We start from the raw sequence: 13,337 nt of genomic DNA on the forward strand, positions 1-13,337 counted from the left end.
GTAAGGGCACTGTGGATCTCAATCTTTGGAGAGGATGTTTTTGGAATGTACCTTACTCCTCTTTTCTAAACACCATTCAAATTATTTTTGAAATGCCTATTTTTTTTTTTTTTTTTTTTGAGATGGACTCTTGCTGTATTGCACAGGCCAGAGTGCAGTGGAGCAATTTTGGTTCACTGCAAACTGTGCCTCCTGGGTTCAAGCAATTCTCCTGCCTCAGCCTCCCAAGTAGCTAGGATTACAGGTACCCACAACCATGTGCAGCTAATTTTTGTATTTTTAGTAGAGACAGGGTTTCGCCATCTTGGCCAGACTGGTCTTGAACCCCTGGCCTGTGATTCGCCCACCTCAGTCTCCCAAAGTGCTGAGGTTACAGGTGTGAGCCACCACACCCAGCCTGAAATGTCTATCTTTAATGTTGTCTCAAAGGACCTATGGAAGATACCCATAGCAGGGCTTTCTTTTAAGTGCAGATGTCTTTGTGCTTTCAAGTTCTGATAGCTGGCTTGACCCAACAACTGTTAATGAGTAACCTAAGTGACAGGCACATGACCAGGTTCTAATCCCTTCAGTGTGCTGCTGGCCCCACTGGTCCCAAGTCAGCCAGGAGTGCACATCTAAAGGATATGGGATCTGGTAACTGTGCTTACACAGAAGTCTTATGTTTTAGTTTTAAAATAATATGTAATGGCATTTACTTGCATTCAGTGGATGTCTAACTACGAATCAATTCTATACGCAATATGTCCCACAACACAACGGCTTCTTGTAAAAAGGCTGAAAATATGTACTCCTTTAAATTATATTGTTTAACCTGTAATCCCAGCACTTTGGGAGACCAAGGCGGCGGATCACCTGAGGCCAGGAGTTCAAGACTAGACTGGCAAACATGGCTAAACCCCATCTCTACTAAAAATACAAAAAATTAGCCGGGCATGTTGGTGCGTGTGTGTAATCCCAGCTATTCTCCTGCCTCAGCAGGAGAATCGCTTGAACCCAGGAGGCGGAGGTTGCAGTGAGCTGAGATCATGTCACAGCACTATAGCCTGGGCTAGAGAGCAAGACTCTGTCTCAAAAAAAAAAAAAAAAAAAAAAAAAAAACCCAAAATTATATTGTTTAGAAAATTGCTCTAGAAGTGAGTGAAGAGAAGGCATGTCCATCACAAAGATGGTGCTTCATATGTCTGTGCTGCCATTGGAGGTGATGATGATGAAATACTGAAGGCTCAAGGTGCATCAGCACCCCTTCCTTCCCCTGCTTTGCCTTTAGAGGAGTTGCCTCTGAGTCTGGGTCTTTCAGCTGTTCAGCTTGCCTGGGGAAAGCAAGGGGCCTCTTCCAGACTGTCACCTTTGTCTGCTTTTCATCGCTTGCTTCATGGTTTATTTTTTAAGGAAGATTTTTTCTAAAAAGCCTTCTGGCTTTCTTTCTCTTTCTTTTCCATTTCATCCTCTCTTACTCTGGGACAAGCTTCTTGAGTTTTTTGCAGGTACCATGTACTTTCCGAAGCAGTTGGATGCCTTTCTCTAGGGAACTGGTTCTATAACTTTCCAATGGAGACTTTAATTAGAAACTATGAAAGAACACTTGTAGCATAAAAGTCACCTAGTCATAGTCTGTTAGTTTCATACAGGCTCATGTGAGGTCAACTCCTTTCATTTAGTTTCTCAAACACAGTAGAGTTTTTGTAAAATTAATTATGTTACACTGAAGAGATAGCTTGAGATTTTCAGCACAGGTTTGCCATGGTATTAAAGATTTGAGAAAGTGGAGATCAAGATAAGAATCCTCATTTTGGACAGCTATTAGGCTAGAATCACTAAGAGGAACAGTAATGAATGAAAATGTATTAGACCTCCCTGTAATGCAGAATTTACCATCTGTTGCGCTATCCCATTAGTTTTTATTAAATTGATTGCCTTAATCTGGAGAGAAAGGATATTTTTGTGTCTGCCAACTTCAACTCCACTTACCTTACAATAAATAAATTCCTCTTTTCATTTTTCTTCCCAGCTGTCAGCCAAGCTCAATAACCTTCCAATGCTCATTTCCATGAGGCTGGAGTTCCTGCGAATCCTCTGTAGCCATGAACATTACCTCAATCTGAACCTTTTCTTTATGAATGCTGATACTGCTCCAACATCTCCCTGTCCTTCCATATCTTCTCAGGTAATAACAAAAATTATTTAACAAAAGAATTATTCAAGCTACTTCATTTAACTAGCTCAGTTTAATCGTGTATTTTCTATAAAGGTTAGTCTTATCAATTTGATGAAAAATAAAACTATTCAAACTATTCAAACCAGATCAAGTATGCTACCCTGAAGTTACACCACTAGCTAATAGTTTACAAGCGAAGTAATTGGTTTCTCCCCAGGCTCAAGGGTCCCTGATCAGCTTAAATAAAGCAAAGAATCCATAAGCCCTATGAAATTTAGAAACTCATAGAAAAGTCTCAGATCTTTCTTTGTCTGACATTAGCCAATTATTATGCAGATACAGGATTCCAGAGTAAATAAGTTTTGGAAACCAAACTTTCTTTCCAGTAGGCCCTCTAAGAGTCTGACTTGTTCCTGTCAATTGTAAATGCACAAGAAGTAGAAGAGGAAATGGGAGGAGGTGTCCATGATAAGCAGTGATTCCCAAAGTGATTTGACATGGAAACCCCACGCCACCTCATACATTTTTCAGAGGGCTAGTGTTCTCTGGAATAACTTTAGGAACATGCTGTTTGATAGTCACATTCCATTTATAGGGAACACAGTAGCTCAGAGCATCACGCAAAAATCCTTATTATTAGGTCGTATTTCTGTTGCATATTCCTTGATACTAGCACAAAAGTGAGGCCTTGTCTTACTAATTGAAAAAAAAAATCTTAGCCATGTATGCCATATGGCATGACCCAGATATTACCTACATGACCGTCTTACTGTGAACAGGGAAAGAGGTGACTCAGAAGCAGCAGTTCCAAATGTGTAAACTTTTTGCTCCATCCTGCCCAGCAGCTTATGTCTAAAAACTTCCCTGGACTAAGCTTGCCGTAGGTTCTTTTCCACCTTCCCCTCTGACTGCCCCAGGGAGTGGCCAAACCCAGGGGCCAGGCTCACCGAACAGTGAAGGATTTCTAGAGACACTTTAGATGCTCTTAATGAAATATAAAGTGTGTTCCCAGGATACGAATACAGGACCGGAATTACCGAGGACCGGTGAATCTAACACTCCCCTGCCTGACATCACTTCTAGTTCCAGACCAGCAAAAGTCTGACAACGTGCTTAAGCCAAATTTAGAATCATAGCTGAGGCCAGGCATGGTGGCTCACACCTGTAATCCCAGCACCTTAGGAGACAAATCGGGCAGATCACATGAGGCCAGGAGTTACCAGCCTGATCGCATGGTGAAAACTCACCTCTACTGAAAGTACAAAAATTAGTCAGGCGTGATGGTGCCCCTGTAATCCCAGCTACTCAGGAGGCTGAGGCATGAGAATTGCTTGAACCCAGGAGGCAGAGGTTGCAGTGAGCTGAGACCATGTCACTGCACTCCAGCCTGGGCAACAGAGTGAGACTCTGTCTTAAAAAAAAATTGTAGCTGAGTAAACAGGGCCTTAAACAAAGTGGGCAGTTGGTTATAGAGGAATCGCCTGCTCCCAGCCACAGGACTGTGTGAGGTTCTTATTTCTCTGTCCAAATTTTATCCTAGGATTATCTTCAGCTTTTGATTTCAGGTGGGTAAGAGAGTGACATTCATTTTTCAACAGAGCCTGAGTGCTTCATCTTCATCTTTCCCGCTGGGCAGTCTTCCCTCTGTGGGAAAGGGAAAGCGAAGTAACCACTCTTGTCTGTTTCCTTATCTGCCATGATCAGTACCTACCTGGCTGGGGAGGGCTCACACAGCCTGGCTGGGGCAAGGGCTCAGTAAACACTAGCCATGGCTATTTTCATTTCAGTTCTTGTGACTCATAAAATGGCTCCTTGTGTTTCTGTAGAACTCAAGCTCCTGCTCCAGTTTCCAGGACCAGAAGATCGCCAGCATGTTTGATCTGACTTCCGAGTACCGCCAGCAGCACTTCCTCACCGGGCTTCTCTTCACAGAACTGGCTGCTGCCTTGGATGCCGAAGGGGAAGGGTATGTTTTTGGCATTTAAAATGGAAGATGAGCTGGGCGCAGAGGCTCACGCCTGTAATCCCAGCACTTTGGGAGGCCAATGCGGGCAGATCACGAGGTGAGGATGTCGAGACCATCCTGGCCAACATGGTGAAACCCTGTCTCTACTAAAAATACAAAAAAAAAAAAAAATTAGCTGGGTGTGGTGGTGCATGCCTGTAGTCCCAGCTACTTGGGAGGCTGAGGCAGAGTTGCTTGAACCCGGGAGGCGGAGGTTGCAGTGAGCCGAGGTTGCGCCGCTGCACTCCAGCCTCACAACAGAGCAAGACTCCGTCTCAAAAAAAAAAAAAAAAAAAAAAAAGGAAAATGAAGCCAAAAAAAAGATACCCCTTAATAAAGTTTGCAGTCCAGCTTCTCACACTTGGTAAACAACTCTACTGTCCGCCAGTTCTGAAGAGTAGAAACATCTATGTCTTGAGAAAATGGTACCCCTAGGAATGTAGAAAACCACAGAGATGGGCAAGAAGCACAGAACGACTTTTGCTGGTCACTTACTTGAGTGGAATTTACAAGTTCTACTACAGCAGGTTTCCCAAGGATGCTTTGACTAATGAACTCCCTAGGAACAAAGCCATTTTTAGCAAAGGGGATAGCATGCAGAGGCAACCAGAAGATGCCCCTTGGTTCAATGCTGGTGAAGGAAATAATGGCTGCTGAGAAGGCAGCGGCCCCATGCCCAGATTAGCTTTCTTATAGACCATGCTTTTCAGGCCAAGAGACACCACACACCCAGGGCTTCTGAATCCTTTTACCTCTTGTCTATCTGATTACTCAGGGACATGTGGCAGTATCTAGCCTAGAAGTCAACAGAGAGAGAGGTAGACCGCCCCCTTCTTTCCTTCTCTCCCTATGCTCCATGAGCTCATAGAATCAGAAACCCACAGCCTACCTGATTGGACTGAAGAAGATAATGCCTTCTAAAGTCTTATTCACTCCATTCAACAATTATTGAATGCCCTCCATGGGACAGACACAGTTAGGTATGGGAGCACATCAGAGATATATCTGTGCACCAAACAGACAAAATTCCCTGCCCCTCTAGAGTTTACCATCCAGGGACTCAGATTCAAAGATTATGAGGATTGGAAAGTAATTGAGGTTCAACACTTTCGGTGTTTAGATTAGGCATACAGAATTGCAGGAATTGGCCTACTATTCCATAACAGAAAACCAAATCTAAAGCCATGGCCTTCCCAGTCCCTTCCCAGGACCCACTCTCCTATACCAAACCACCTCCCTGCCCAGGGAACCTGTTCCCATAACTCCTATGCTAAAGAAGTTTCCAGAATAATGTTTGCTAATTAATGGTAGCATTGCTGTGTGTTATGGATGGACTTTTGCCTAAATGGAATTTCTCAAGTTCTCTCAAAGTGCTTACAATTCAGTGAAGGAAACAGGAGGTCCCTGCATGAAACAAATACAGGAGCACTTCAAGTTTGTGCAGCTGCAACAATCACATGCATTCCAAGCGATGTGCCTATGCTGACCCTGCTTAACTGACTGTGTGTCTGTGTCTCCTGGCAGGATAGTGTGGGGAATCTCATGCTCTAAACTCTCAATTCTGCCTCCTTCCAGATAACCTGGTCCTGAGTATATCTTTTGAGAACTTCACTTTCCATGGCTTCAATTCTATCTTCTTTTCTCAACCCTATCTAAATTTCCCCCAATTATCTCAGTAGAATTTCCTACCCTATAACTAACAACATAAATTTCCACAGCAACAAAAAGTGCACTGACACATATGCTGATAAGATACTGAGAAGAGAGTTTGAACACAAAGAAAATTGCCTTCATGCACAAACATATGTTTTCTTAGTTGTTCTTTAATAGCAGAACTTTAAATGATTTCTAGAAACAATCTTTAGTATTTATATTAGTGTAGTTTCTACTTTCTATTTTCATTCTAGCTGGAAACAGCCCTGACATCTGCTTTGGATTCTTTGCAAAATTGTTGCTGTTGTATTACTAGCAACAGGGTAGAGTATATTCAGAGATTATCATGTAATTATATTCAGTCGGGTAGATACATTCTACAGTGTCCCTCTCCCCGCGCCCCCCCCCCCCCGTACCTTCTCTCCCCCAAGAAAGTAATTAAGAATGTAACTCCTTTGGCAACACAATAATCCCTGATTGCTAGTTGTCAGTCTCCTGGTAAGTCATTAGATATACTGTCACAGCTTTATGTGAGCTAAAACCTCCGAAAAATGTCATACTTCAACAATACTCTCTGTTGATCAGTACTTCTTTCTTTTGCTTCCAAGACAGTTAGTAGACTTGCCAACACCTGTACATCTATGGGGTAAGGGGCAGTGGGAGTCAGTAGCTGAATCCCTAAGGAGCCACAGCTCCAGTTTCCACTGGGTTTCCCTTAAATCTCTGGCACCTGAGTGTATCCACAAATGTCCATGTATCATTAAATCCACAGTGTTTTTCGAGCATTTAGAAATTGTCTATCATCTTTGTGTTAAGCTAGCAAATTGCAATGCCTAATTCAAAACACAACTCATTGCCAGGACCACAGACTAAGAACAAGAACAACTTTTGAAATGCAATTTACAATTATCTTACTTTAGCCACAGTGCAAGAATCTGAGTCATTTAAAATTTTGGTTAATATTTTCTATATAACTTTGAATTTTCATGTAGCCTTATTTTGTTTGAGGAAAAAAATGTGTGTTTCTAAAATTGAACATCTACTGCTAGGTTCCAGATACTCCACTATATATTTTATTTACTTTTTATTATATATAATTTATATGAAGGACCCAAATCTTAAGTGTAAAATGCAATTACTTTTTCCTGTGAATATGTTTGGGTAACCACCCGTCAGATCAAAAATATAATATTCCACTATTCTCTCTCAGTTACAGGCACCCCTCAAGTAACCACTATTCTTTTATCACCAGAAATTAATATTGCCTGTTATTGAATTTCATAGTCTTTTGCTGAATATTGTGATTGTGAGATCCTTCGGTGTGGTTGCATGTGTCAGTATTCATTTTTTCCAACTGTGTTTCATATTCCTTTGTCAACTATAATTTCTCTACTGTAAGTTGACATTTTGGCTGCCTTCAGTTTGTGGCTATTATGAAAATAGCCACTGTGAACATGCCCGTGCATGGTTTTGGGTGGACAGTAGAACTTATTTATTTGGGGATGTAAATACAGCCTATTTTTTATTTCAATATACTGTTCTCGAATAATTTAATAAATATGTGTACCCAGTCTTAACAAGATGTTAAAAGAATATACTCTGAGCTAGGAAAAGAAGAGCAAACAATTCAAAGCAGACAGATGGCAGGGAATAACAAAGGTGACAGCCAAAATAAATGAAATAAAGAATAGAAAAACAATCGAGGAAATACATAAGACCAAAAGCTTGTTATTTGAAAAGAGCAACAAAATTCACCAATTTTTAGCTGGACTGACCAAGAAAAAAGGAAGAAGACTCAATTACTAAAGTCATAATTGAAAGAGGGGATATCACAACAGAACTTACAGAAATAAAAAGGATTATAAAAGAACTATGAACAATTGAAAGCCATCAAATTGATAACCTAGATTAAATGGATAAATTCCTTAAAAGATACAAAGCACTGAAATTGACTCCAAGAAGTAGAAAATCCAGTAGACCTACAACAAGTAAAGAGATCGAGTTAGCAATCAAACTTCCCACATATACCTACTATGAACCCACACAAATTAAAAATTTAGGCTGGGTGCAATGGCTCACACATGTAACCCCAGCACTTTGGGAGGCTGAGGCGGGTGGATCACCTGAGGTCAGGAGTTTGAGACCAGCCTGGCCAACATGATAAAACCCTGTCTCTACTAAAAATACAAAAATTAGCTGGGTGTGGTGGCAGGCACCTGTAATCCCAGATACCGAGGAGTCTGAGGCAGGAGAATCATTTGAAACTGGAAGGCAGAGGTTGCAGTGAGCCGAGATCATGCCAATGCACTTCAGCCTGGGCAAGAAGAGTGAAACTCCATCGCAAAAAATAAATAAATAAATAAATAAATTAAATTAAAAAAAATATATATATATATACATATAAAACTTTTAAAATACTTACCACAATAAAAGCCCAAACCTGGGGGGCTTTACTAATGAATTCTACCAATTATTTTTTAAAGAATTAATTCTAATTTTGTATCAACTTCTAGTCATCTATTCCAAGGAATAGACCAGTATCTGATGAATATAGATGTAATACCCTCAACAAAAACTAGCAAACTGAATCCAACAACATATAAAAAAGATTGTACACCGTGGCTAAGTAGGATTTATCTTAGGAATGCAAGATAGGCTTCATATCTGAAAATCAATTGATGCGCCATATTAATAAAATAAAGGACAAAACCCATGCAGTCATCTCAGTAGATGCAAAGAAAAGCATTTAATAAAACCTAATAACCCTTCCTGATAGTAAACCTTTTAGGAAAGAGAACTTCCTCAACTTGACTTAAGGGCCTCTATAAAAAATCCACAACTAGTGTGACACTTATTAGTGAAAAACTAAGAGCTTTCTCACTAAGATTAGGAAAAAGATAAAACTGTCTACTCTTGCCACTTCTATTCAATATGTACTAGGAGTTCTATCTAGCGCAATTAGGCAAGAAAATAAAAGGCATCTAGGCTGGGCGAGGTGGCTTAGCCTGAAATCCCACCATTTTGGGAGGCTAAGGTGGACAGATTGCTTTGAGCTCAGGAGTTTGAGACCAGCCTGAGCAAGACGGCAGACCCCATCTCTACAAAAAAATACAAAAATTAGCTGGGCATTGGTGGTTCGTTCCTGTAGTCCCAGCTACTTGGGAGGCTGAGGATTGAGAATCACTTGGTCCCAGAAAGCAGAGGTTGTACTGAGCCGAAATTGCACCACTGCACTCCAGCCTGGACGACAGAGTAAGACCCTGTCTCAAAAAAAAAAAAAAAAAGCATTTAAATTGGAAAAGAAGTAAAATTGTCTCTATTCATAGGTGGCTTAATCTTGTTTATAGAAAATTACAAGGAATCCACAAAAAAAAAAATCTATTAGAACTAACAAATGAGTCCATCAGGGTTGCAGGGTACAAGATCAACATACAAGAATCAATTGTGTTCTATACACTTATGATGAGCGATCTGAAAGTGAAATTAAGGCAACAATTTTATATAAAATAGCATCAAAAAGAAAAAATGCTTAGGAATAAGTGTAACAAATACAAGACTTATACACTAAAAACGACAAAACACTGTTGAAGGAAATAAAGATCTAAATAAATGAAGGGATATCATATGTTCATGGATCAGAAGACTTAATAGTAAAATAACAACACTTCCCAAATTGATCCATAGATTCAATGCAGTTGTCAAAATTCTAGCTTACTTTTTTTTTTTTTTTGGCAGAAATTAGCAAACCAATCCTAAAATTTGTGTGGAAATTCAAGGAACCCAATATAGCCAAAACAACCTTGAAAAACAAGAACAAAATTGGAGGACTCACACTTCCCAATTTCAAAATTTACTATAAACCAAAAGTAGTCCAGACAATTGGGTTCTGACATATGATAGACATATAGCTCAATAAAATTGAATTAAGAGTCTGGAAATAAATCTTCATATTTATAGTCAATTGATTTTTGACAAGAGTGCCAAAACAATTCAGTGGGGGAAAATAGTGTTTTCAATAAATGGCACTGGGGCAACTGGATATCCACGTTCAAAAGAATGAAGTTGGACCCTATATTACATCATATACAAAAATTAACTCAGATAGATCAAAGATCTAAATGTAAGAGCTAAAACTATAAAATTATTACATAAAATTATAGAGGTAATCATCATAAACTTAGAAAAGGCAATGGTTTCTTAGATATGGCACACTCAAAAGTGTAGGTAACAAGAACGAAACAGAAAACTGGACTTCAGTAAAATTAAAACTTTTGTGATTTATAGAACACCATCCAAAAAAATGAAAAGACAACCCACAGAGTGGGAGAAAATATTTGCAAATCAAAAACCTAATAGGGAACTTGTATTTGGAATATATATTTTAAAATCTTACAACTCAATAATAAAGACAACTCAATTTTTTAAAAGGCAAAAGATTTAAGAATAGACATTTCTCCAGAGAAGATAGGGCCATAAGACCATGAGAAGATGTTCAGCATCATTAGCCATCAGGGAAATGCATATCAAAATCACAATTAAATACTACTTGATACCCACAAAGATGGATATAATAAAAAAGACAGATAATAAAGTATTGGCAAGAATAAAATGGAGCCTTCAGACACTGCTGGTGGGAATGTAAAATTGTGCAGCCACCATTGAAAACAATTTGCTGATTCCTCTAAAAGTTAAATAGAGGCTGGGTGCGCAGTGGCTCATACCTATAATCTCAGCACTTGGGGAGGCTGAGGCAGGCAGATCATTTGAGACAAGGAGTTCAAGACCAGCCTGCCCAACATGGTGAAACCCTGTCACTAATAAAAATACAAAAATTAGCCAGGCATGCTGGTGGGCACCTGTAGTCCCAGCTACTCAGGAGTTTAAGGCAGAAGAATTGCTTGAACCCTGGAGGTGGAGGTTGCAGTAAGCCAAGATCGTGCCACTGCACTCCAGCCTGGGCGACTCCATCTCAAAACAAACAAACAAAAAAGTTAAACAGAGAGTTACTATTCAATCCAGCAAATATACTCTGAAGTATGTACCCAAGAAAAGTAAAATTTGTACACAAATATTCATAGCATTCATAACTCATAATAGCTCAAAAGCAGAAACAATCCAAATGTTTGTCAATTGATGAATGGATAAATGAAATTAGATGGAATCTTACTTAGCAATACAAAGGAGTAAAGTACTGAGCTACAATATGAAGAACCTGAAAACATCATACTAAACAATAAACCTAGGGTTATTTCTGGATTCTATATAGTTCTATCTTCTACTGCTTGGTTTTCACAGTAACCTCATTGCTTAGGAGCATGTGGATCACTCTTGACTGTTGAAGAGCACTTTAGTCAATTTCCCTTCACCATAACCTCTTGATTCCTGTGTTGTGCCAACAGAATCAGCAGAGTGCAAAGGAAAGCTGTCAGTGCCATCCACAGCCTGCTAAGTTCTCACGATCTGGACCCACGCTGTGTCAAACCAGAGGTGAAGGTCAAAATCGCTGCCCTGTACCTGCCTTTAGTTGGCATCATTTTGGATGCTTTGCCACAGCTCTCTGACTTTGCAGGTAATGGCCCTTCTGTTTTCTTTCTTGGATTGATGGGGGCCCCTGTCAAATGCCCCATCTGAATGAGGTCTCTGTCTTTCGTTCCAGTGTTGAAATGTTCATATGAGCAATTCTTCACAACAGTGGTCTCCAAACCTCTTTAACTCAGGCCCCAATCAGTTAAAAAAAAAAAAAAAAAGACGCATAACCCCATGTGTTTTTTGTTTAGAAATTATTTACTTATTTGTTCATTTATTTATTTATTCATTGATCTGCTAGTGTGGGGTGAACTTTATAAACCATACACCACAGAGGATGAAATAATCACAGAATTACTCCCTTTGGAGATTATGCTCTAACACCTTGAAATAAAGGTGTTCCTTCCCTTTTCTTTTATGAATAGGTAAGCAAAAAAGCAATCTCAAATGAATCCAAATAATTCTTCCATGGAAGAAAAAAATCATGGCATATGTCAGTATTAGAAAATTCTAGCATAGCAGAGAAATTTTGCCTTTGGCACTAAGTGGCTAATTTTGAGGTTAATATCTCTAGATTAGCAAAAGAGGAAAGGATAAGTTTTCTTAAAGGGGTTTTGGGAAACCCCTGAGTCTATTTACAAATTACAGTATGGATTAGGGAATGTAGAGGGGGAAAAAACCCTCCCAAATAGAAGAACTTCTTATGTTGACCTAAGAAAGGCAGTCCATCAACCTACCCTCTCTACAACATACATGTGTGTGCATGCACATGCACATGCACACACACAAAATTCTGATGCCATCAGAGTAGTTCTTGCTTTTCCTTGAAATCTTGGAACCATCCAGGTTTTCCCACCTCCTCCACGTGGGAAGTGTCGTGTGTGACTAAATTATTTATAATATCATTACAGTGACAAGTATTTAGTTCATGAAAATGGAACCAAACACCCATAGCCTTTAATCATAAAATCATAAAATGAAAAGCAAGTATTCCTATGGAAGTAATTCTCTCCTTTCTTGAAAAAAATCCTCCAGCAAACTGCTAAAGGGGTAACTTGGAAGAGAAAGGTTGAGGCACGGGCTAGGGTTTGTGGAGTTCTGTTGGGGCCGGAGTGCAAGGAAATGACAGAATCAAGCTCAGCACACGGGGCTGAGCAAGCTACACCATGAGGTCAGCAGCTTCCTCCAGTAGCGCCTGATTGTGGGGAATTGAAAACAGAGTTGTTTTTAACATTTAGAGACGTAATGCAGAGCACGGCATGTGACTTGCAGCCCATGTTGAGAGTCCTTGCTGGAAAGTTTCTAAAAAGTTCCATTTCTAGAGCCCGCTTGTTCCCAAAGCCAGGAAGCACTTTAGCACACATTCTCCAACGTTTTCTTGTCGATTAGAATATTCCATATCAGTGACTCAGAATCAGAACTTTTCAACATTTGGTCTCCGAGCCTTTTAAACCTCAGAGACTTCTTTGTATACGCATTGAACTTTATGGTCATGATGTAGCTGGCAAGAGAAAATTGTGAAAAGTATTTTATTATTATAGCTTACATAGCACATCTATTATATATAGAATCTTTAGGTTGATAAACTCGTAAGCATATAATCTTTCAAATAGATGCATCTGAATTCAGATTCCTGCCCCCCTTTATGAATATGTGACCATTGAAAGACTCAACTTCTCCGTGCCTTCCTTTCCTCTGTAAACTGTAAAAATGTGATAACAATGCCTACCTTTTAGGGTAATGATAAAGATGAAACTAGAGAACTTCTATAAAAGCATTTGCACAGCACATGTTTGCATCTTCCCCACTTTTTCTTTCAACTATAACCCTATGATGATTAAGGGGAAATAAGTATGTGTCTCTATGTTAATTGTGATAATATTATTAGGTCTTACGTAATTTCCATGTGCTGTTTATTTAACTGTTTGTTTAAAATCCCAATGACCTTAATAATTATCTTTAAAAACTGAGTTTTGGCTAGGTGTTGTGGCTTAC

At 39.5% G+C, this 13,337-nt stretch overlaps 1 protein-coding gene across 5 annotated transcripts in view; it reads left to right on the top strand.

Annotated features, from left to right (window-relative positions):
- Window positions 1–13,337, top strand: part of DOCK8 (dedicator of cytokinesis 8) — a 246,177-nt gene that overhangs the window by 182,612 nt on the left and 50,228 nt on the right. For all 5 annotated transcript variants that reach the window (XM_032290975.1, XM_032290976.1, XM_032290977.1 and 2 more), the window contains 3 exons: window positions 2,012–2,167; window positions 3,985–4,124; window positions 11,216–11,385. In XM_032290975.1, the coding sequence (XP_032146866.1) occupies window positions 2,012–2,167; window positions 3,985–4,124; window positions 11,216–11,385 (466 nt within the window). The remainder of the gene's footprint in view (window positions 1–2,011; window positions 2,168–3,984; window positions 4,125–11,215; window positions 11,386–13,337) is intronic.

The sequence above is a fragment of the Sapajus apella genome, unplaced genomic scaffold (genome assembly GCF_009761245.1).
Source record: "Sapajus apella isolate SASKATOON/1434 unplaced genomic scaffold, GSC_monkey_1.0 scaffold24, whole genome shotgun sequence".
Lineage (NCBI taxonomy): Eukaryota > Metazoa > Chordata > Mammalia > Primates > Cebidae > Sapajus > Sapajus apella.